Source organism: Papaver somniferum, unplaced genomic scaffold (assembly GCF_003573695.1).
Source record: "Papaver somniferum cultivar HN1 unplaced genomic scaffold, ASM357369v1 unplaced-scaffold_7, whole genome shotgun sequence".
In the NCBI taxonomy this organism is placed as follows: domain Eukaryota; kingdom Viridiplantae; phylum Streptophyta; class Magnoliopsida; order Ranunculales; family Papaveraceae; genus Papaver; species Papaver somniferum.
Window position 1 is genome coordinate 1040106 of NW_020649859.1, and position 26290 is coordinate 1066395.

At 40.6% G+C, this 26290-nt stretch overlaps 3 protein-coding genes and 1 pseudogene across 3 annotated transcripts; 1 reads left to right on the forward strand and 3 right to left on the reverse strand.

Annotated features, from left to right (window-relative positions):
* Positions 1-1718: 1718 nt before the first annotated feature.
* On the reverse strand, positions 1719-5475 carry LOC113343921. Its single transcript, XM_026588013.1, has 2 exons — positions 2191-5475; positions 1719-2026 (listed from the first exon to the last, which is right to left on the reverse strand). Exon 1 carries the CDS (start codon positions 5095-5097, stop codon positions 2800-2802), a length of 2298 nt encoding a protein of 765 aa, XP_026443798.1. The 5' UTR covers positions 5098-5475; the 3' UTR covers positions 1719-2026; positions 2191-2799.
* Positions 5476-5746: 271 nt separating this feature from the next.
* On the reverse strand, positions 5747-7961 carry LOC113343928 (60S ribosomal protein L10). The gene is made up of 4 exons (XM_026588018.1): positions 7871-7961; positions 6707-7208; positions 6428-6509; positions 5747-6040 (listed from the first exon to the last, which is right to left on the reverse strand). Exons 1-4 carry the CDS (start codon positions 7878-7880, stop codon positions 5969-5971), a joined length of 666 nt encoding a protein of 221 aa, XP_026443803.1. The 5' UTR covers positions 7881-7961; the 3' UTR covers positions 5747-5968.
* Positions 7962-11219: 3258 nt separating this feature from the next.
* LOC113343924 lies at positions 11220-12057 on the reverse strand (annotated as a pseudogene).
* An 8730-nt stretch (positions 12058-20787) lies between these two features.
* LOC113343900 lies at positions 20788-21477 on the forward strand. The gene has a single exon (XM_026587993.1). It carries the CDS (start codon positions 20788-20790, stop codon positions 21475-21477), a length of 690 nt encoding a protein of 229 aa, XP_026443778.1.
* The last annotated feature ends 4813 nt before the right edge of the window (positions 21478-26290 follow it).

The window sequence follows — 26290 nt, forward strand, 5'->3', positions numbered from 1 at the left end:
GTTCGGCACATAATGTGATTATTGAATGTGCCGAACCTTGTTATTATATTCCCTTTCTAGTGTTTAACCTTGTGATATTCTTTGTAGATCGTGCTTGGACCCATGGAAAATCAACCTGATCCAGTAAACATAATTCACGAGGATACCAAGGATCAGCCTTTTTATAGGATGAACCAAACAAAAAAAGTGGAAATTACTAAAAACTGTTAAGAAAGTGAAGTCTAATGATGGAGAATACCAAGGTCCATATTAAACTCATTAAAATGAATTAGATCTTATCTTCACCTTCAAGAGAATGAAAAAACAAACACAACGCAAAAAGAATGAGGTCATTCTGACATCGGACGAAAAAGTTATGGACAAAACAAGATCGAAAAACTTGAGTGTGCAAAGAGAAGGTTCGGCTGATAACTCAACAACACGAGCTAGCCGAACCTAGAGCCTGCAAATCAATATTTTCGAAGTGTTTACAGAGAGAGGTTCGGCTTGAAAGTGATCTAATCGAGTCAGCCGAACCTGACAACCACTTGGGGTAAATTTCACTTCTCAGGTTCGGCCGGGAAGGTGTGCAAGGTATTAGCCGAACCTGGCACTGTTCTGGGACGTATTCAATACACATATTGAGGTTCGGATAAAAATTGACATTTACGGTTTAGCCGAACTGTTCATATACACTTTCAGGGAGAAATTTCAAGAACAGTTCGTCTCAAAACTCAACTCAATTATCAGCCGAACCCGCTACTGTAACCGTCAAAAACCCTAAGTTTTTAGCAATTTAACCCATTCAATCCATGAAAAACAACAAATAAAAGACTGGGTTTTAGAGAATACCTTATTATCCTCATTTTAGTATTTGGAGCTTCAAATGGTTGAATTTCCGATTCAATTTCCGGTTCAATTATAGTTTTTACACCTTCATCTTCAATTGGTTCTTCTTCTTTAATTCATGGATTGGAAGAGGATTTAGAACACCTGACGTTTGCTTTTTTCTTTGTACGATCCATTATATAGTTCAATTTAACCGATGATCGAATTTTCACGAATCGATAATTAATTACAGTGATGCAAAAAAAATCTGAGAGAAAAGGAAGGAGGTTTAGCTAGAGGAAGAAGAAGAGATGTTTAGGATAGTTTATTTTTTGATTTTAAGTTCAAGGGTATATAGGTAATTGAACTACCCAATAGACACCCCTTATAAGATCACCTAGGATGAGAAAACTATTTTGTATGCCTTGAAAATTTTTGGTATGCCTAAAATCATAGTTCCAAAATTTGGGGGCTACAGCATAGGTAAGCCACCCCCAACCTCCGTCCGTGCGACAAATGGCTCTACTACATGGTCTGTCCATAGCTGCTCGGGGATCGGAGGATGCATGGTACATTTAGTACACGACCTTGTTTTCAATTACACTGGAAAAAGTAACTTTTTACACCTTTAACTTGATCATGGATGTTTGTATCCACCGATGAACATTACGTTTAGACAATAATGTGTTGCAGTATTGGGTGTTTGAAGCAAGAACTTAAGATTGGTGATCAAACTTGAAACATCAGCAGGAATGAAGATCAAGGAGGGTAAGGCTTTTCTTTTTCTTTTTTTAGTTTTTCAAAGTAATACTTACACAAAGAGTGTGCCAATATTGAATTTCATATTATCAGGAAGATGATTATGAGATGACAAATATCAAATACATTAAATATTAGTCATCACTCACTGCTTTTTTTTTAAGAAATGGGGTATAAAGCCCCGAGGTTATATTAAAGTTTAAACCTCGAAGAGGTTTACTACCTACAAGCCCAGGTAGTTAGGAAAAGAAAGAGAAAATAACATCATTCCGATACCGACGAGTTTCAAATTCAGATCGCTAATATCATCATCATTCACTGCTATTTCATAATATTACATTTTTTTCCTTCTTTTTGATATATGTTAAAAACTGGTTGTCATGATTGATTTTTGAATAGATCAAAATAATATCGCAAAAAATAGTGTCTTCGTTGACTTCTTAATCCCCGGGGTAATCAGCTGCAAAACAAAACAAAACAAAACCAAATAAAAATGAATAAATAAATAAATAAATATATAAACGCAAATTATGTAAATGAGGAATATTGAAGTCAATTACAAAAGTTAAAAATGATATCAAGTGTTTGCAGTATAATTTAGGTATATCAGTAGAAGTGGCTTACGATGTTCATATGATGATAGTTTTCAATTATCTTCGCATTTAAATCGAGCGTATTTATCAGCCCAATCATTGTATCCTCCTTCGTTCATACCATCCTTCGTATCTTGAATACAACTCTCGACGCATTCCTTGTACTCAGGAGAATCCTCGGAACAACGCTCAACAGCTTGATTGAACTGCACTTCCGCAGCAAGAAGCAAAAAGCACGTAAACAATAATACTGCCAAGTTCCTCTTCAATGCCATTTTATTACTGTGTTTTATCGTAAATGTAAAAAACAATGATTTTTTTTTTTTTTTTTTTGAAGCAGTGAAAAAGATGATGATGAATGGTGATAATTGTGGTTAAGAATTACTAGGTAGGAATTCTTTTTCCTCTTTAGAGTTCTTATTACAATAGACAATGTATTTATATGCCCAAACGTCGACTTTTTAAAGACTAATATTAACAAAATTGGATCAGAAAATAATGGATCAAATTTTATCTATTTTTATACAAGTAGTATAAGAGGACACAAACAATCGTCAACAAATCCTACTTAGTCTCTTAGGCTTTGATAGCGAGTTGATTAGTGAAGGCAATTACTTATACATGGCTCCGCCCCAACTTTTTACACCTTCTTTAACTTGATCATGGATTTTCGTATCGACCGTTTAGACAATAATGTGTGCCATTGTTTTGCGATATTGGGTGTTTGGAGCAAGAACTGAAGATTGGTAATCAAACCTGAAACATCACCATCAGCAGGAGGGATACTAGTGTCCTCTCCCTTTTCTAAGCCATCTTGTGTTTCATCATTGTGTGCTGTAGGAGGAGGAGAATTATCAGTTACCAATCTAGTAATTTCACTGTCATTTGGAAAACGCCAATCAATCTTATCCTCTAAGGATTCAAGCTTACAAAGAAACTTCAGCGAAAGACTGACTCTTTCTTCACATTCTTCACTTGGGCTCTCAATGACATCCTTGTGTATTGCTTCTGGTAGTTTACTTAGAAAATAATGCAACATATCAACAAACAATTGCTTAATTTTTCCCAAGAGTTCTTCGGCTGACTTGTACTCTCCACGAATGACAATTTCCGAAATCGTTTTGAACTCTGGGATTAGGAGCCCGAAAGAGTTGTGTGTGAGTTCTTGAATGATTCCAGTTGCAATTGCAAGTTCTGATGAAGACTGCGACGACTTATCTCCATCAACCACAGTGCTGCAAGTATTGGAGTAGTATATGTCTAGTGAGGGTTTGATGAATTTCTTTTGGAACCAATGACTTGTAATATTTCTGCACATCCAAATATCTTCTGCGAGACTTGATTTGGCTTTGTTGTTGAAGTTTCTCGGATTCAACTTCCTGTCAACGAAACAAATGATTTCAAACGCTTCATCCAAAGTATGAACTAGTGCTTGGGTCAGGGAAGATGGTAATGCCATTGAAGCCATTCTGATCAGGATCACAACTGAAAGAGAAGACAGATTATACTCATAAGGACAAGAGCTTAAAAAACTTGACCCAATTTTCTCCATTTCTAGTGCAAGAGATTCTTGTTTCCGTAACGAATCCGTGTGTAAAATTTCGATAAGATCAGTAGGAGAACTCTTCTTATTCATTTTAATCCATTTCCTCATATCTTTCAACCCCATACTTAATATCCATTTCTCCAACTCAATATCATCCAAGTACACAACTTCTTGTACTTCTGCAATTGTTTTGTCAGAATCCAAATGCGGAACAACATTGGCAGATACAGCAATGAACCTTAAAGAGTACAACTTAACACAGTTCCTCAATATCCATGTGAACAACTCTTTAACTAACAAGCACGAAAAAACAATCGATTCATTTGCGCAGACAACTCCTCCTTGCATTACATATAATGTAGTTCCTACAACATTTTCAATAACTTGGAAAAAATTGACAAAACCCACTCCTGAGAACTTCAGTGGAAATGAATAAAATTTCCCGAAACATGATTCATAAAGCCAATACGATGGACATTTCAAGGCTTGTTTCCAATTGCAGAACCTACTGAAGTTCATGTGACTCACCAGAGTAATCCATCTCAAACCAACAGCTAAAATTCCCAGTAAAGTTGTGAAGATTTGAATCACAACCACCATCCAGACTGAGTACCCATAATCGCATTCTCCTCCCCGGTTAGTACTGAAATTCAATCCCTCTTGAACAAGAATTTTCAACACAGCTTCTGATACACTAAGAAAACAAATTGAACAGACCACACCTATACTTGCACAATGTGAAATCTGACACAAAATGAACTGTGGGTTCGAACTGAAATTGTAGATGTAACACCATTTTAACCTTTTGATCATAGTTTTAGAACGGGCATGTTCTCCTTCTAAACCCTTTTCTAGTAGAAGGCGGTTATGATCGACAGCTAAATCTTTCCCTTGGCTAATATCGAAAGCCGAAGACCACAGCACCAAGAGTAATACCAACATACAAACTAAGACAATGATATGTTCGACTCTGAACAGGAATATTAATCCAGTAGACATTTGTAAACAAACATCGACTATAACCGTTACTACCAAAATGGTTAGTGCAGCCATATTTGATAAACATTCGGAATTCCGTTGAATCCCAAGTGAAGGCATGGCAAAACCCATGTAAATGCATATAAATGTTGTACTGGTTAGCTTAGATAATTGATCTTGAGCTCTAGGCATCGAGGTTGTAAGATCTACTGGTAACTTAGTAGCTACTGATAGAAGAGATAATGTAAATGAGTTTAATCTGAAAAACTTACAAGGTAACCATGGCCTTTTACGATGAAATCCCATTGATATATCATAAAGCATGAGTAGAAAACAAACCAATGTTGCCGCTGCTGTATATACACCAATTACTGGTATCGGTGAAGTGTACTTATCCTGATCCACCTCCGACATACTGACAAGATATCTCAAGATATCTGGCTTGGAATTCACTTCCTCTAAAAGCTATGATATGTAGTTTTCAGTCAAGGTAGCAGTGGTGACATACCAGTAAGAGAAAGGCGGTTACAGGAACTGGCGGTGGCATACCAATAAGATACCTGCAAACATGAAGCCAAAACTTCAACAGATTTCCTATTTACAGAGACAAAAAATCAAGAGATTAGGTGAAAGGTATTGCATTTGATGCAGACGGGGCAAGTAATAGTGGCAACACAAGTCCTTGTTACACAAGTACTTTTATAAGTGCCAGACGTATGTCATTACGCAACATGACTGTCTTTACAGTTTTCAGTCCTCCTTTTGACTAACAATAACTGGAAGAAGTTCAAATTTTCAATGTTGGCAGCAAATTTAGACTAAATGGATCCCCGCATCTGACTAGAGAGAATTGAATCAGGCAGAAGGGAGTTTGACTAGACGTGCGAAAGGAGCTTTCTGTTGGCCGTGCCAATATATAAAAGCCAAGAACAAGATCATTCAAAGGCAAGAAAATGGTCTTGTTTGTGACCAAAGAGCATCAGCAAGAACTACTGATTAGAAATTGCTGCTTCTTTACCTATTCTAAAGACTAAAGACTGATTAGTACTGCTGCAAATGAAAATAACAGAAAATGCCAGGTATTACACCAAAACAAAAGAGCAGACAAACAGCTAAATATTCTTTCAAGGCGTGCCATACAAAAAGCATTATCCAAACTTAAATCAAAATTGATAAACCCAAAAGTTTCACAAATTACTACTTCCAGAAAGATGGTCTCTACTTTTAAAAGTACTATATCTTTTACTAAGTAAAACAGAGTAGTCAAAGAAGATTTTTTGTGTCTCTAAGCAGCAACAGCATCTATGAAAGCTTGACCGGGCTGACGTCTAGCCAAACGTCCGTGACATCCTAGCAACTGCACAGATAGCAAAACACAAAATTGTAAGTTAACTTGCCTTGACAATCAGTTCAATGTTATTTATAAATACAACAAAGATACATACAAACTACAAGAATCCCATAGTTAAACAATCATGCTAAGTAGGCAAAGACAGTTTCCAGAGAGTGACGAACAAAAAAGGTGCAGAGAGACTACAATTTGTGCTGGAATCAGAACTATCAAGTAGTGTTTAGGGTTTAATGCTAGAACACCCAAAAAGTTTGACAGGTTAATAGTCTAAAAATACTCAGTAGGAATTGGAAGGATGTACAGTATCATCAGTCTATTGAGAATGCATGCATTTATCTTAGCAAAATGATAACGGCTCAGACAACACAATTAACAGGACATAAAGAAACAAACCTTAGCATTGACGCCATCTGCAACGATTCTGTTCTCTGACTTCCATCTCATGTAGTCGGTACGGCTGAACTTTGTGAATCCCCTAAAAAAGACAACGACAAGGATCAGGTCAGCAAATTGAATTGTAAATTCAAATAACATCCAGACATCTAGGGAGATCAAAACTGTCCAGGAATAAAGACGTACATAGAGTTGCAAATTACAGAACTATTGAGGACATAAATTTTATGTGCAACTTTAGGAAAAGAACTGAACAAATTATTAAGTAGAAAATTATACCACTTCCTGCTGACAATGATCTTTTGACGACCAGGGAACTTGAACTTGGCACGACGAAGGGCTTCCTGAGCGTTGTTGCCATTGGTATCCTTGCAACGAACAGACAAGAGGACCTGACCAATGCTAACTCTGGCACAAGTACCCAATGGTTTACCGAACGCTCCTCTCATACCAGTCTGAAGCCTATCAGCTCCGGCACATGAAAGCATCTTGTTGATACGCAAGACATGGAAAGGATGTACCCTGACTCTCAAATGGAAAGCATCCTTCCCAGCAAACTTGGTCATGTACTTGTTGCAAGCAATACGCGCAGCCTCCAAAGCCTCACTGGAGACATTCTCCTTCTCCCAACTCACCAAATGGACACAGAAAGGGAACTCATCAACTCCTTTCTTTTTCATGCCAACATCATAAATCCTAATCTTTGGGTCAGGTACACCACGACAGTACCTTGACTTTGGGTAAGGCTTGTTCTTAATCTGCCTGTAACACCTAGCAGGTCCTGCAACATTTAACCAATACAACAAGCATAAGAAAAAAAAGGACTCAAACCCTGTGCAATGAAGATTACAGAACTGAAAACAAACAACCACATTAGATCTGACAAAGGCCATCAGCTCACAGTAATAACATCTCAATGTCTCAACAAACAGGGATATACAATTAGATTAAAGATATTCATGTGAACATAGTATGGTTCTCTTAAAGGCTGTGCAAACTAAAATCAGAAAGCAAATGGGACATTTAAGCTGGTCAACACAGTAACTACAAAAGATTATGGAACCAGCACAAATAATCCTTTCAACACAGATTCTCAATTAGATAACTGTTCCATAATCAGTGAGCAACAACATCAACCTTACCATACTTCATAAATACAACCACGAACCCTAAAAAATGACAAATATAAAGTACCAAAATCATAAAAATCAATGCCAAAAAAGAAGAACAAAATCTCTTTACTTTCAGCATACAAATACACCATTGAATAACTTGACAATCTGAAAACAAAACCTAATCTAACCATAACAAGCAAAACATGATTCAAGATTTCTTAATCCTGCCGATACTGTAGAAACGTATTTGTAAATCTAGATCAAAGAACAGATTATCAAGCAATAATGATACATAGGAATAGAAAAAGGATTTGGGGGACGAACTTACTTCTACCCATGGCTGATTTCTTCTTCTTCTTCTTCTTCCCAGCGGCTGCTGCTCTAGCTAGGGTTTCGCAAGGCCGAAATAAAACCCTAGAAATGAGATGTATGTTTTATACAGATTTAGGAGTGTTGAAAATGACAAATTTAACCCTGGATAGATTTGTGAGTCACAATGCCTGAGTCGCTCGAACCCTCGTGCCGTGCGTGGCGTGGGTGGTGCTAAAATGTGAATAGCTAAAAACGCCGTGAACTTCACCGATTGACGCCAGATGGCCGCCATAACGGCAACCAAATATTGAGTAGTAATACCAAATTACCAACAAACAAGCTAGGTAGACAATATGTCTTGGGGTCGTGGAATAACAGTCTATCGAGTAAATTTTTGAGTCATGGAACGAAAATATAATTGACATTTCCAATTTTGGGCACAAATGCGACTAAGCATTTCAAGCTTTTGAGTCGTGAAAAAATAGTCGAAATCATTCTTCGGTCCTTCTCAGTCGGAGAGTTTGGAACGAAGAGCAATTAGTTTGGATTTGTAAATCGTCAAAAATCTTATTCGGTCGGAGAGCTTCGAATGAGGAGCAATGAGTTTGGACTTGTAAATCGCCAAAACTCGGTCCAATACTCTAAACCTATTTATTAGAAATTTATGTACTGTTGTTCAGGAGTCATGAATTCTTGTACCTAATTAATAAAAAAACTCTCATGTAATTAACTGTGTAATATTATTATATAAAGCTTTTTTAATTTTGGTGCATGGAAGGCCAACTCAGAAAAATCGTCAACTTGGTTTACTCAAAAATCAGTCTAAATTAGCAAAATCGGTTGCCTTAATCGCTAAAAATCAGAAATGGCTTGGAATCGGAAATCGTATCGTTCATGTAGCAAGTAACAACTACTCGGTTGGTAATCGGTCATGGATAATGATTTTGACTACACTGATCATGGTAAAAAAAATGTAAATGACATGTCAAACTTCGGGCTCAATACGACTAAGCGTGTAGTCTCAAATATTTTGGGTAGGTTATAAATAGAATCCAAATCGTAAATTCTTTTTTGTTGTTATGGGTCTGGTACGTGGATTGTGGATTTCGATGCACTTCTGTCAAACATTGTCTTTCTCAATATCCTCTGATAATTAAATTTCTTTTTGATTGTCTCCTTCAGTTAATCTCGCTTAACCTCTACTCTTATATGTGTTTGCGGCGCGACTTATAGCTCAGTATATATTAGTGCTTTGGAGGGTCTATGTTAGAGGTTTTCAATTTGGTTTTCCATATGATACTCAAAACCTATTTATTAGAAACTTATATGATATTCCAATTCTATAAACAAATATAATGCGGAAAAGAAATAACACAGACACCAGAAATTTTGTTAACGAGGAAACCGCAAATGCAGAAAAACCCCGGGACCTAGTCCAGATTGAACACCACACTGTATTAAGCCGCTATAGACTGGAATGTAGTTGAGCCCTAACCAATCTCACATTGATCAACGTACAGTCGCGTTCCTTACGCCTCTGAATCCCAACATGCCTCTACGCACTTGATTACCTTAGCCGATCTCACCCACAACCAAGAGTTGCTACGACCCAAAGTCGAAGACTTATAAACCAATCTATCTCCCATAGAAAAGTCTATTTAGATAGATAAATCTGTCTCCCACAGAAAAACCTATGAATATTTGTTTCATCTTATGAAAAATGAAGGTGCACAGGAACCAATTGATAATCCGGTCTTATATTCCCGAAAGAACAGCCTAGAAATATCAATCACCTCACAATAACTTAACTATATGGTAGTAGAAAAAGTTATTGTGGAATCACAAAGAATGAGACAAAGAGCTTTGTGATTAGTTTTTATATCTTACCTATCGAAGATAAATCTCGAGTCAATCTTAAAGAAGATAGTAATCAATACGATAGAAAAAGTAAGATCAGAATGCGCAACTACAGAGAAAATAGTTGGATCTGGCTTTAGAATCCCAATGAAGTCTTCAAGTCGTTAACCACACGGTTTTGGAAAATCCTAGGCTAAATGAGAATCGACTCTAGTACGCAACAAGTATCATACAGAAGGTGTGGGGATTAGGTTTCCCAGTTGTTAGAGTTCTTCTTTATATAACTTTCAAATCAGGGTTTGCTTAGTTAGCTTAGAAACAAAGCATTCATTATTCACCGTTAGATGAAATCCTAATTTAAGATGCAAGTTCAGTTTTGCTTGAAACCAAAGCAATATCTCTCCACCGTTAGATGGACTTAGCTTGTCATATACAAATAAAATATACTTCATTTAGATATGGGTAACCGTACCTAAACGTGTACATGAGGTTGGCTCAATAATAGTTAACAAAAGTTAGCCAAATGAAAACTTTTGTTTAATTCACATTCATCTAACACATCTAGATCAACTATGATGATCAAATATAATTAAATGATCTAACTGTGTTCTTCATAGAGTTGTTCATTTTTTCATTATCTTATAGTAAAATACATGAATTAGGTCAGAGTTGACCTAGTCAAATATGTTTGACCAAATATTGCTCGGCTTATAATAGAAGTCCCTCCCGTTGCTACAGCCGAATATGATGTCTCTATGCAGCGGAGTTTTGTAATATTTTTACTTGACAATGGGAAGTTTGAGTTCATGCTAATTGTCATCTTCATCATCATTTTTTATCATTCAATAGAAATTTGTGAGGTGAAGTATCTTCTCTGGACAATTTACCACTTTCTTCCCCAAATGAAGATTTGAGGAAAAAAAGAAGGAAACAAAATCGAAACCAAACTATTCCAATCCATCAAAATCTCATATCTATCAATCATATAACATTACTGTAACTTTACTGTCCAAGAAGGCCTCCGGGTTGGGTTGGTTTCCGTCCAGATCCGACATATACATAATCTAACCCCAGTTAAGTCTTTTACTTCCACCCAACTCCCTGAGCTATAACTGATCACTGAGTCAATAACAATGGGAAGTCGATCATAATACGCAATTAGGCATACAATAAAGCTAAGGCAATGTTGCACTTCTGTCGTTCAAGCCATTAATTAACTAGATCAGCTATTACTAGGGACTAGTCGGGTGCATGTTAGGGTTGATACCAACTCAAGATAATCTAAAATCCCTAATCTTTAATGAAACAAGAACAAAACACATGCAATTAAACTTAAAACACTGAAAAGTTAATTAACAAACCACCAATCAAATAAAAATTGTCTGGATTATTCAAAAACATAAATTAATTAAACCAACAGACATATTTTTTCCATGGTTAACACTAACATATATAATTAAAAGAAAAGACCCTAGCCAGATGATCATCTGGTTTGTTTAGGTTTCAAATCATTCAAAAGCCCACTGGTTCTCCCTTCTGACCTCCTCCTCTTCCTCAGGGGTGAAGTCATTCTTTATATTGAATGTCTTACGGATCTCCTCTGATGTCTTGTCCTTGATCATATCAGCAACTGTCTGGAAAGTCAAATCCAACAACTCCTTGATATCCAAATAATTCGCAGCCAAAATAAGATCAAACAACATATCTTGGTCGACCTTAACAAACTCAGCGTCCCAGTTCTTAACCTCATCTTTCTCTTTCTCATCAGCATCCCCGTCATGTTTCTTGCAATATTCAATAACTTTAGCCAAAATATTGAATTTTAGTAATAATAAGATTTAATTGCTCCATTTATCTTCAATTTCCAAATAACCGAAGATTATTTACAATAATATAAACTTTTTTCATATTGAATGATTGATTAATGAGATGGATGTAATTTATATTTTCATTATTAGATGTGAAGATAATATCTAAATTTTATCTTTTATAACTACATCATAGTACTTCGGGTTGGGCAGGTTGTGTGGGTTAGAAATATTTGTGTCCATGCTTGCCCAAATTTAACTCGGATTTATAAAAATTATGCTCAAACTTGCCCAAAGGTTTGATTTACGTAAGTACGGTGCCCATGCCCGCTCAACGTTCGGGTTGGGCATGGGTTGGGTGGGTTAACCCAACCCAAGTCCCACCCCTACTAGTGACATTGGGTAAAGGTATTCCGTTATCAGCACAATCATCTTCGATCACATGCATAATGGTTTGAGATTTAAGAGCAACAGATTCTTCAACATCAAAAGTTTCTCCATCAGAACTCTTTAAGGTTATCATCTTTGAAGTCTACATATCCTATCAATTAAAGGTTGTAAGAAAAAACTAAGCTAAGTTTTATGAGCAGAGGAAGAAAAGAAAAGCAAAGCAAAACAAAGGAAAAATTTGAACGTGAGAACCAATACCTATTTTCACAGGTATATATAGACTTTATGAGAAGCCGAAAACTTGAATGACAAGAATTCCTGAACCAAGTAGAAGACGTATAGAATAAGGACGGATCGATATATTGAGAAGTTCTCTTCCTTTGGGAAACTGAATATATGGTAAGACTGAGGGAACGTGTCTTTAGAAGTTGGATCTTGAAGCCCGATCACTACACACCATACCGTATTGCGCAAAAACCGAGTAGTCCAAAAACAGGGGTACCAAGATGGTAAACCTTGGTGTCCCTTATCTACGTACGCTAAGTTATGTATGCATGCCCATGATACTCTTTTTCTGCCAAATTTACTATTTCTCCTAGTTTTCAAACTTCAACTCGATTAGTTGATAAATGAATGTATGTACACCTTTCATCATCCACCACGTGTACAGGAAGAGACACGTGGAAGGCATGCAAAACAAGATATCAAAACATGATAACAAGCATCTCATCGGAAGATGCCACCGGTCAGCAGATCTGACGGTCAGGGACAAAGGATCACAGAGGTATGATGGCTTAGAGGAGCACCAGATAATACCCTTGGGTGTTAGTACACCCAATCCCGAGGAAGATCCCAGATCAACGGCTGAGAGGGAGTTTGACTGACACAGATGTGACCAGACTAAGAGACACTTGTCTGACACGAGCAGACATCCATCTACCCGCATTAAATACCAAAGAGATATACACGTGTCAATCAGATCGTGGAAGAAGCGAGGATAACCCTTCGTATTCAAGCTTAGGCCGCAGCATATGCCGAAGACCTCTGCGTAATGGGCACAAAGCACAAGAAGATAAGGTTACAACGACACCTCAAAAGTAGGACCCACGTTCTAACCCTATAAATACCCCTCTCCACTAAGAGAGAAGGGGTCGACCAATTCAGATAAAATATAGGAGAATATAGGAGAGCGAAATAGGAAGAGTAAGTGATCCCCCTACTTCCGCAGACCTATGTGTACTCTAAAGTCATTTGACTATCTTTGTAATCATTCAATACATAGTGAAACACCAGCCCCGTGGATGTAGGCCTTATTGCCGAACCACGTAAATCTTTGTCTCATTTATATTTCAGCACTTTACATTCAGCATCGAACGTCATGTGCTTTAAATTTATGTTTGATTCTTTGTTTACCCCTTTATACGAACATTATTTATGATAATATTCGACTAGACAATGAAAATCCCGAAGGCTTAGAGTCGATGAATCGATATAATCATCCCCTTTACATTTACGACGTACAATTTCAGAATTAGAATGTATGCGAACATTGTTTGTGAACACGTGGATGGCTTCGAGATTTATGTGTTCACAATATGACGCTAGAAACAGGGACTTTGTCCCAGTAAAAGATTTATCTTATCCTGTGATTTCACCTTAAACGCGCATGATGTTTGTGCCCTATTCTGGGTTTAGCGTGCTTTCAAAACCTTTTTTATTCTGGGTTCATGGTCTTCATTTTCACAAACACCATTTCAAAGCAGGCAAATCCACGGATATCTATCACAGATTTGCACGTGAGGAGTTTTTCTTTTAAAACTAAGACTTAATAATCCAGATTCATGAGTTCTCGCCACGGATCTGCCTTTTCAAGAGTTTTCATTTTCAAAAGTAGTCTGAAAACAAGGTCCATGATTGTTTATTAGAGGATTTGTATTGCAAAAACAAGACCGATGGAGTCTTTATGTTTCTCTTTTATTAAGGCCCTTGGGCAGCTCATTTCTTTTTATTCCACAAATTTTGCGGATACGAATGGCACTAACCCGATCCTCGTGGATATCTTTGGTTCTCTTTATTTATTCCCCTATGCAAAAAAGGACTAAAAATGGAAAAGATACTAGAGGCAGTAAAAACCAAAGCCTCATCAAAGGAGACACCGAGGACTACCCCGGTCATGACCCGAAGCAAGAAGAAAGGAGACAAAGCTAAAACAGCTACTCAGAGGCAGGATGCTGCGGAAATCACCTCACCTATGAACACTAACTCCATTGCAGTCGCGGCTCTCAAAGCAGCAGCCACAAATAACAATGCAACTGTTGCGTCCCTCTAGGCTACAGAAGCTAACAAAACTTTGGTTTCAAACCCAATCCATCAACAAATAGAAGGGGTGGCAGAATCTATGACTCATCATCCCGCACATCCTCCAGTCTTCGGAATTCCGTCAACCAACGGTTAGAATCAAACCATACCAGTGGTTTTAGTACCGCGGGTGGAAGCTCAACCGAGGGGACCAAACTTGGAGATACCAACAATTGAAGCTGATCCTCTACCACCCTTAATACACAAGGTAGACGAAGGGGGAACTATGGTCGTAGGGGTACAAGCCGGAACTCCCAATCAGGGATCTAACTAGTCTCACCGACTGATGGTAGAGCTCGAAGAATGGAAAAAGAGCCAGCAGGTCTACGCAGATGTCGTAGCTCTTCTGTCCAGAGAGAACCAAGACTTCAAAGATAGGATTGCCCAAAGCACGAAGACCAGCCAACAACTGGACGAAGGAAATTCTAAGGAACCAGAGCCTAATCGAGACCGAAGAATCATCCTAGAAAACGCCGCTAGGGGAAGCAGTGCATCCGATCCGGATTATGCCGCCGAAGACTCAGACTATTATGGCAGTGAAGATCAAAGAAAGAAACGCTCAACTGAGCACGAGAATGTGGGACATTACCGCGCAATGGAAGAGTTGCTTGATGAGATGATGGCTGAGGTCAGGCAGTTAAAAGCCAGACAAGGCGGAGGAAGGCTTGAAGAGGTGATGAAAGAGGCTAACTCCACGCCCCTAACTCATCGCCTGGAAAATACCCCCATTCCGCTAAAGTGCCATGTCCCAACTTTTGAATGCTATGACGGATCCAGTGGTCCCGCGGCACATATCCGGTATTATAATCGTATCTTAGCCCGATGGAGTCAAAACGACGCCGTCCTCTGTAGGTATTTCCCATCAAGTCTGAAGGGATCGGCTTTGTCTTGGTTTGACAACCTGCCACCTGATTCCATCAACTCCTACGATCAACTCGCAGAGAAATTCTTGAGAACCTACATGTACAACAAATATGTCAACACCGGAATGGATAAACTTTTTTCTCTGGCAATTGGTTACAAGGAGAACACGAGGGAATACACCAACAGATGGCATAAGATATGCCAAGCCATAGGGAGTGTGGATCCCGTAGTAAGCATCAACTTCTACAAGTGGGGATTAGACCGAATGAGTCCACTGTTTGTTGAGATCCACAGAAGCGTACCTAATACAGAAGGAGATCTTCGAATAATTATTGAAAAGTATGCTCGTCTTGAAGAAATCCACCGTGAGAACCCGAGGGCAGAAACACATAGGTCTCACCATACCAATTCTGCAGAACAAACCAGCGGGCCAAAAGAAATAGCTCAGTGGAACGACCACACGAAGATAGGAAGGAACGAAGAGATGAACGATGAAAAGACGATCGAAAATTTGAAGATCAGGTTTATACGAAGCTCAATGTTATCTACGCTCGGAGCTTGCGAGAGATCAAAGGAAGGAAAAATTTGGAGTGGCCGTGGTATAGGGTAAAACATCCCCCAAGGACCGAGAAGTCAAAAGATTACTGTGAGTATCATTGCTTCAATGGTCACCAGACCGAGAAATGCAAAAACCTCAAAATAATGATCCAAAAGTTGATTGATGCTGGCGAACTCAAGCAATACATACGAAAGGAAGTCACCGAGGATAGATCCAAACGAACCAAGCAAGTCCAACTTCCAGAGGGAAACCGCACAATCAACACCATCTCGTGTTCCGAATCCGTAGAGCCCTCACTTACAGCGCAGATAGGAAAGAGGCTACGAAAGCAATTCTAAGACCACTGCGAATTATATAAGATTGATGGCGTAGAGGTGGACGAGAACGAAGAGTGGATGGACGCACCTATCATCTTCGATACTGAAGATATCGAAGAAGATATGGAAGACCATAACGATCCCTTGGTCCTCACACTACCAGTGGCCGGATGTAACCTCAAAAAGATCCTCATCGACGGGGGAAGATCAGTGAACGTTCTATTCAACGACGCCTTCAAACGGATGAAGCTCCATGATGAACAACTGATGACCTCTTATTACACCATCTACGGGTTCAACGGAGCGCCCACAAATCCATTGGGAGACATCGTGTTGCAGGTGAACGCGGGGCCCATAAAAGTAGAAACACGATTCAGCGTGGTAGACGCCCCATCCCCTATAACGCCATTATTGGACGAAAGTGGGTACATAAACTCAAGGGAGTGGCAACAACGTACTACCAATATCTCAGGTTCCCTACACCTGAGGGAGTAATGGAAATCAAGGGAGATCGGGTCTCTGCAAAAGAGTGCCAGGCCACTCAGGATGGTATCAACTACGAACAGGAAGAGAAGCGAAAAACCCGAAGGATCAAAAATAAAGAAGCTACGAAAGAAAAGGCCATAGACCTGTTCCTCAAGGAAACCGCAGGGAAGGGCTTGACAAGAAATGATAATGTTCTTAACACAGAGGCAAGTACTTCAGCATCCAACGAAGTACAGAAACATACCAAATAGCAATTAAAGAACGTCCCAGTCCTTGGGGACCCGAAGCCGGTGTTCACACCAGTGGAGCTCGTAAAAGAAATCAACATAGGAACGGAAGAAAACCCAAAGATGATCAAAGTAGGGACCATAATGGACGAAGAAAGAGAAGATTCCTTAACCAAATTACTTAAAGAATACGCGGATGTATTCGCCTGGAAGTTAGGAGACATGCCGGGGATTGATCCAAAAATAATCCAACACGAGCTGCGCATCAAACCAGGCACGCCACCTTTCAGGCAGAAAATAAGAAAAGTTGCACCAGAGTATCATAAGGCAGTAGAAAAAGAACTTCGGAAACTACTAGAAGCAGGCTTCATCAAGGAAGTCAAATACCCTACATGGATCTCCAACATGGTCGTCGTTCCTAAAAAAATGGAGGGGTTAGGATATGCATCGACTTTACTAACCTCAACAAGGCATGTCCAAAGACAGCTATCCCCTACCGAGCATAGATCAACTGGTTGAAGCAGTGGAAGGGTACGAAGAGCTGTCATTCATGGACGGATATTCTGGTTACAACCAAGTAGCCCTGGCAGAAGAAGATCAACAACACACAACATTCTACACCCCGCATGGCCTTTATTGCTACACTAGAATGCCCTTTGGACTTCGAAACGCAGGGGCAACTTACCAGAGAATGGTCGATGCTATCTTCAGGCCATGGATTGGTAGTACCCTAGAAGTCTACGTTGATGACATGCTCGTCAAAAGTAGGCTGCGCAAAGATCACCACCAGGACCTGAGAGATATTTTCGAAGCAATGAGGAAACATCACATGAAAGTAAATCCAAAAATGCACTTCGGTGTCACCTCAGGGAAATTCCTCGGATATCTGGTAACAAAAAGGGGTATTGAGGTAGACCCGCGAAGATTCAGGCCATAGTGGAAATGCCATCTCCGAAGAATTTAAAAGAAGTGCAAAAGCTCAATGGGTCCTTAGCAGCCTTGGGCAGATTTATTGCCCGATCCTCGGACAAATGCAAACATTTTTTCAATATTCTCAAAAAAGGGAGTAAGTTTGAATGGACCGCAGAATGCGAAGAAGCCTTCCAAAGAATCAAGGAATACCTGGCTTCAATTCCAATCCTGAGAAGCCTGATCCTGATGAGGTTTTGGCATTGTACATAGCAGCGACAGAAGACGCAGTTAGCGCAGTGTTGGTCAAAACCAATACGAAGATAGAACAACCTATCTATTATGTCAGCAAGACCCTCAATTCTGCGGAAAGGAATTACACGAAGATCGAACAACTCATCCTGGCATTAGTATGGGCTACTCAAAAGCTGAGAACCTATTTCCTAACTCACTTCATCCGCGTCCCATGCAAAGCACCACTGGAAGCAGTCCTCAAAAGCGCGGAAAAGTAGGTAGAATAGCCAAGTGGAACACCCACCTGGACCAATTCAACATCCATGAAATTCAACATTCCCAAAAATCCCAAGTTTGGCGGATTTCTTAGCAGACCTCCCCCTGGACAACGATGAAGAGATTAGGGGAATACCAGAAGCCGACGAGGAAAGCAAGGATCCAGTTGATGTCCTCGAACCCGCGAGTCAAAGACAATGGGAAGTCTTCGTTGATGGTTCCAAAAATAAGGAAGGGGCAGGAATAGGCATTGTCATCACCACCCCAACTGGAGAAAGGATCGTACAGGCACTCAGGTTAGAATTCAAAGAGCATACTAACAACATCGTCGAATACGAGGCAGTCGTACATGCCCTCCGCTTGATAATAGAGATGGGGGTAACTGATGTAAGACTGACAAGTTATTCGCAGCTTGTCATACGGAAAATAGGGCTCGAATACAATGTGTATGACGACACCCTCTCAGCTTACATGGCCTTGGTCCAAACATTGGCATCACAAATTCCGAACATCAAGTTCCGGCACTTATGCAGAAGGGATCTCAGGCACGCGGATGCCCTAGCTTGTATATCATCCATGCTGAAGGAAAATAATATCGAAGCTATCAAAATAACAAGGGTATACGAGCCTTCGATTGTATCACAATTTTCCTTTGCTACAAATCAAGATACAGTGGAAGAAAATATCGAAGATCAGGTGGGAGAAGACATCCATAACGATTTTGACGAAGAAGATATCCTGTCAAGAGAAAATCAAGACGAAGATTTCAGCAACGAAGATGATTGGAGAATGATGATTCATGCGTTTCTCAAGGATGAAACCTTACCCGCGGATCATAAACAAACCAGGAAAATACTCTCCAAAGTAGGAAGATATGATCTTCGGGATGGGGTCCTGTACAAGAAATCTTTCCTCGGACCGTTACTACGTTGCTTATCCAGGAAAGAGGGGCATCGAATTCTAAACGACATCCATTATAGTGACGCAGGGAATCATTGCGGCATGAGATCACTAGCCGACAAAGCAAAAATGCAAGGATATTACTGTCCCACAATGATACAAGATGCTGCAAGAATGTCCCGACGATGTGAAGAATGTCAGCGTTTCGCCAAAAAGATACACGCACCAGAAACAACGTTGAATTACGTGGATAGTCCGTGGACATTTGCAAAATGGGGCATAGATATCGTTGGGCCTTTCATCGAAGGATCAGGGAAAAGACGATTTTTGATTGTACTCACGGACTACTTCAGTAAATGGGTGGAAGCCAAAGCCTTAGCCAGGATCAGAGACGTGTACGTGTTTACTTTCATATTCCAAAACATTATTTGCAGGTTCGGCATACCAGCGGAAATCGTGTCCGATAATGGTAAACAATTACAGGGGAAAAACATAGACATGCTATTCAACACTTTCAAAATAAGGAAAAACAAGTCCACCCCCATTTACCCTCAAATAAACGGACAAGCGGAAGCTACAAACAAGACCCTCGCCCTTATCCTCAAAAAGCAATTAGACGAACACAAGGGGCGATGGTGTGAATAGCTACATAATGTATTATGGGCATACAAGACAACACGAAGATCTTCCACTGGGGAGTCCCCATTTCTCCTCACTTATGGATCTGAAGTAGTCATCCTAACAGAGATCCTCATTCCAACCACAAAGACCGAAGCATGGGAGAAAAATCTCACAACAGACATGATGTTAGAGAGACTGGACGACCTGGAAGAAAGGAGGGAAGCAGCATTGCAAAATATGGAAAATTATCAATGGAGATTAGCGAGAGAGTACAACAAAAAGGTCAAGCTTAGAAATTTTTTAGAAGGGCAGTATGTGCTAAGAACAATCCCGCAGTATTAACGAGAGAAGAAATGGGGAAAGTTAGGACCTACATGGGAGGACCTTTTATAATACACGACATTGCGGGAAATGGTTCCTACTATCTTCGCAATCTGAAAGGCGAGGTCCTCTGACACCCTTGGAATGCTAAATGGCTCAAACCTACTACCCATAGGAGCAACACAACTTTGCATCTGCGTGAAGAATACCAGAAGAAGAAGGCAGCGTAACCGCTCTACATATTTCTATCTCTGGACGAGGAGTAGCAGGCCTCAACCTATCAATCAAACAAACTTTTTGGGAAATATTCACGCAAACGAAATGGTCAAAAGTCCCGCTGGGTGAACGCATGTACATTACATAATAAATTAACAATATTGGGGAAAGTAATTAATCTACAATCTCTCATGGCTCCCCTATCAGTGTCTATGAGTGTAAGACCAGGGGGAAGGCACCCAGCAGAAAGAGATACCCAACCAATTTTAAGGCAGCGGTTCGACGGAATGGGTGCATGAAAATATTTCAAACAAACATCCCATATCCTAGAACGCTGCCTCGGCCCCCACCGTTTGGGGATACTCTGGCCCAGGATTCGCCAACGGGGTGACAGGTCTCAAGACGATCACGAGGGTATTTACCTTCAATGTCGCACCCAAACACTCTCAACTTTTTACAAAGAAAGTTATTTCTAATTTAACGCTTCACAATACTTAAAATAAAAATGAATTGATAACGCAGGTATGCCAAAAGGATGATCCATTTCATAAAGAGTTGATTACAAGTTAAGCAAAAAAGATAAAGAGTTGATGACGCTAACCCAATGGGACCATTATGACGTGGTACTGTGTAAATTTTTCCCTGCCATCCTGAGGGATGAAGCCCTAATGTGGTTCAATAACCTTCCCAAGGGATCAGTTGAATCGTTCGAGCACCTGTCCGAGCTATTTTTAGAAACGTACATTCACAATAGCAGGGTCCGACCAGAGGTCGACGCGCTGTTCCAAATGTCCCGAGGGCCAAATGAGTCACTCCGCTCCCTGGTGACATGTTGGAGGAAGTTATGTGCTGAGATCGAAAAGGTCCCTGAGGACTATGCCATCTTGGGCTTTAAAAATAGTCTCCGAAAAACAAACCCTATCTTTGTCCGCATGTATGAAACTATGCCAAAGAACTTGGGCAAACTAAGAGAAATACAAGAGAATTATGTATCCTTGGAGGAACTCCAAGACGGAACTTACGACAAAATGGCAAAAGGAACTAATAGAGGAGCAAATGTGGTAAAGCCACAGAACCCACAGGCACCAGCCCAAGGAGCGGGGCGATCCAACAACCAATCCACCCAGTTCGACAAGCATCGGAATGGAGGGTGGAAAGGGAGAGACCAGGCCCAACAAAAGAAGAGAAAGTTTGTAGACCCAGTCTACACGAAGCTAAACACCCCCATATCCGAGATCCTCAAAAAGATTGATGGACAACATAAAATAACTTACCCATAGAACATAGGTCAGTAGACAAAGCGAACTAAACATAAAACTGACTTCTGCGAGTTCCATCAATTCCACAGCCACACGACAGACTCGTGCAGATACCTGAAGAAAATGGTGCAAAAAATGATCAATGAAGGGAAACTCCAAGAATACATCGTGCAACCAAAAACTCCACCTACCACTGGGGCACCCATACATCGTGTAGACATCCCCCGCGAGGCACAATACTTAGGGTGTAATACTATATCGCACTCGGCGATTACCACACCTACACGAGAAGGAAACATTACTGGACGAATTCACAAACGAAACTTCCAAGGCGACGAAGTTTTCAGTGTTTCCAGAGAACCCCGTATTGAGGGATGGATGAAATTACCCATTAGCTTTTCAGCCTCGGAGGCCCCTGATGGAGGACGAAGCCATAAAGATCCACTGGTGGTCACAATGGCCATTGCACTCCCCGAGCACGAAGGCGAAGGAGGAAAACCTAAAGTGCTACCATGGGAAATGCCCAAAATCTTAATTGTTGGAGGTAGTCCGATTGAGATTTTATTCTATGACACATTCAAACAAATGGGTCTTAGGGACGAGTGCCTCATACCCTCCACTTATAACATATTTGGCTTCAACGGGTCATCAACCCGCCTAAGGGGCGAGGTGACATTAGAAATACGGGTGGGAGAAATCCTCACCCTAACCACTTTCTGTGTGGTAGATGTACTATCACCATTCACATCCATTTTCGGGCGATCCTGGGTCCACGGGATCAAAGGGGTGGCCTCGACTAACCATCAAAGGCTCAGATTCCCTACGTATGATGGAGTGGCAAAGATCGTTGGAGACTCGGGCGAGGCGAAATATTTTTTACAAAATGGAGGTTGAGAATGGTGAGAGCAAAGTAAACTCCACCAGAGCAAAAACAAAGAGAGCTAAGAATGCCAAGAACCAGGCAGAGATCGATGCCTATATAGCTAGCACCAACGAGGCAAGACGCTCAATCGATGAACCCATAATGGAGGAAAATCCCCATCGGACTCGCCCAGGGGACCCATACAGAATCTTTTCGACATAGGAGAACTCAAATCGAACTTCTCAACCTCAGAGCCGACCAAAGAGGTAAATATCCGAACACCCGAAAATCCGGGTATGGTAAAAGTAGGAACACTCCTCAGCAATGAAGAGAAAGAGAAGCTAATACAAGTGCTGAAGGAATATTCCGATGTCTTTGCATGGCACATGGAAGACATGCGAGGAATAGACCCAGAAGTATGCTGTCATCACCTCAAAATTGACCCAAAGCACAAGCCCATGTGGTAAAAGATGCGCAAGGTGGCATCAAAATACCACGAAGCTATCCAAATGGAGCTAAAGAAGATGGAAGCCTCAGGGGTAATACGTGAAGTACAATATCCGGCATGGATATCTAACACGGTAATAGTACCCAAAAAGAATGGGGGAGTAAGAATTTGTATCGACTTTAGCGATCTTAATAAGGCCTGTCCCAAGGACAGCTTCCCACTCCCTAACATTGACCAACTCGTAGAGGCAACCTCTGGATACAGATTGCTATCTCTCATGGACGGATACTCTAGCTATAACCAGATCCCCCTCGCCGAGAAAGATCAAGAGCATACTTCCTTTTTCACTCCTCGTGGTTTATACTGCTACACTAAAATGTCGTACGGGTTAAAAAAACGCAGGTGCCACGTATCAAAGAATGGTGGAAAAAATGTTTGACGGCTGGATACATAAAACCCTGGAGGTATATGCAGACGACATGCTTGTCAAAAGTAAGCTCCCACAAGATCATGCAAGCAATCTTAAGGAAATCTTTGCACAAATGAGGAAATTTAACATGGAAATCAATCCTGCAAAATGTGCTTTCGGAGTAACCTAAGGAAAATTCTTGGGATATTTGGTCACCAAAGAGGAATCGAGGTTGACCCCGAGAAGGTGTGAGCCATACTAGAGATGCCCTCCCCAGCAATGGTCAAAGACGTGCAAAGACTAAATGGTCGACTAGCAGCCTTGGGAAGGTTCATCGCTAGATCGTCCGACAAATGTAGGGACTTCTTTAATACCTTAAGAAAGGGTGAGAAATTTTCATGGACCAGTGACTGTGAAGACGCTTTTCAAAAAATCAAAGAACATTTGGCAACCTTGCCAATCCTTCAGAAGCAAGACCCAGGAGAAAATCCCTATATCCATCTATCCGCGACCAATACTTCAATCAGTGCAGTACTCACTCGCATAGACAAAGAAGTAGAAAAACCAATTTACTTCATCAGTAAAACTCTGACGTCAGCAGAAAGGAACTATTATAAAATCGAAAAGATCGTGTTGTCTCTGGTCTACGCGACACAGAAGTTGCGCACTTATTTCTATGCGCACACTGTGACAGTCATCACGAAGGCCCCAATAGAATTTGTACTCGATCATGCCGACAGAGCAGGAAATATCTCTAAATGGGGAGCCCAAATCAAGCAATTTGGTGTGAAGTATCAAGCTCAAACGGCATAAAACACAAGCAGTCACGGATTTCCTGGCCGATTTCCCATTAGATAACACCGACGAGATCGAGGAAATCCCCGTAATGGAGGACGAGCTTGAAGACCCACCCGAGATGCTTCGCTCAGAAGATCCAAGCCTATGGGAAGTCTTTGTAAACGGGTCATGTAATTCGGAAGGATCTGGCATTGGAATGGTTTTTACAACCCCAACCGGCCGAAGAATCGTCTACAGCTTGAGCCTCGAATTCCCCACTACAAATAATATAACCGAGTACGAGGCGGTGATACACGCCCTCCGAGTCATCATCGCATTAGGGATCAGTGACGTTCGACTCAAAAGTGACTCGCAACTCATCATCTTCCAGATAGATGGAGCGTACCAAGCCCCAGACCCATGTTTGCAGCGATACCTCAAACTATCCAGACATTACATCCAGCAAATACCGAACATCACGTTGTACCATCTAAACAGAACCAGTAACATATATGATGATGCCTTAGCATTCATATCCTCCATGGCAAGAGATCCCGAGGACACAAATGTCAGAATCGAAAAGGTTCTCCTTCCTTCTATCCCCATAGAAGGAAACATGGACATCCTCGTTGTCGACTCAGTAGCACAAGAAGAGAGTCTACCCGAGGATGACTGGAGGACACCAATCATCAAATACCTAACTAATGGGCATCTCCCCAGCGACCAACTCGTTGCACATAAGATAATAGCAAGGTCAGTGAATTACCAGCTCCGAGATGGTGTTATACAAACAATCCTACTTAGGACCCCTTATTCGGTGTCTCTCATTCACAGAAGGCCACATCATACTGAAAGAAATACACTATGGATACGTAGGCAACCATAGTGGAGGACGATATCTCGCTCACAAAGCAAGACTCCAAGGATACTTCTGGCCTCGTATGAACGAAGATTCAAAATAAATGGCAAAAACATGCATCGAATGCCAAAAAATTGGCAAGAGAAGGCATGTACCTTCAATGGACTTAAAGTCTGTCTTAATCCCTTGGCCATTCGCCAAGTGGGGGGTCGACATTGTTGGACCCTTGAGAGACGGTACCAGACAAAGAAAATATTTAATTGTGGCCCCGAATTACTTCACCAAGTGGGTAGAATCATCCGTTTTAAGACACATCAGAGATCACTATGTCTTTAAATTCCTATTTGAGCATATAATATGCCGCTTCGGTATCCCAGCCGCCATTGTATCAGACAATGAGGCCCAACTCCGCTGGAAAAACATTGATCTTCTCTTCAATTGTTTCAAAATTAGAAAAAATAAATCTACACCCATCTATCTTGAAAGCAATGGCCAGGCAGAGGCCACAAATAAGACCATTGCCGACATACTCAGAAAGAAACTGGATGGATATGGAGCAAGCTGGTGTGAAAAATTACACAATGTCCTCTGGGCCTATCGGATCACCAGGAGGGAAGCGACAGGGATGTCTCCCTTCGCCCCCACATACGGCACGGAGGCGATCATACAAACAGAAGCCATGATCCCCACCACCAATACTGAGGCATGTGAGAAAAATATGACCTCGGACATGATACTCGCTAAGTTGGACGATTTGGAAGAAAATTGAGAAATCGCTCTCCAAACAATAGAAAACTACCACAGAAGGTTGGCTCAGGAATACAAAAAGCGTGTTCACCAAAGACGATTCAGGCCAGGCGATAAATTCTGGCGCGAGATCCCTCCCTACCAATGCGAGTCAGGAAAATTTGCACCCGTGTGGGAAGGCCCACTAACCGTCCTAGCTAAGGAAGGAGATGGATCATACAAATTGCTCAAAGCCGATGGCGAAGAACTTGAACGTCCACGGAACATCAAATACCTAAAATCTTACAATGCTTAACAGGAATACTAAGTCCTAGAATAGGGCGCGACCCCTGATTGCACGCAGGTCATAGAACCTTGCTAGACTGTACCAAGAGTTTATCAAACTCTCTTTTGAAGATAATAAAATTCCTCTTTTTTTGTTATTTTTTCTTTCTTCCGTTTCTTTTATTGTTATATCGTATTTCTTTGGTTTTCTATTATTTTGGCTTCACTATAGTTTCTTTTTGTATGTTTTTATTTTTCTTTGTATGCGCATATAGATTAAACATATCATAAAAGTCTGTAAACAACTGTGGCACGGTGCTAGCCACACCTTCCATTCTCTCTAAGAATGATGCCGGTCATCTACCTAAGCTACCTGACACGGACAAAGACCTAAGGTAATGCCATCACGATCATGAAATCGGGTGATGTCCTATACAGTAAGAGATGCCCAGAATCGGGATACTCGCC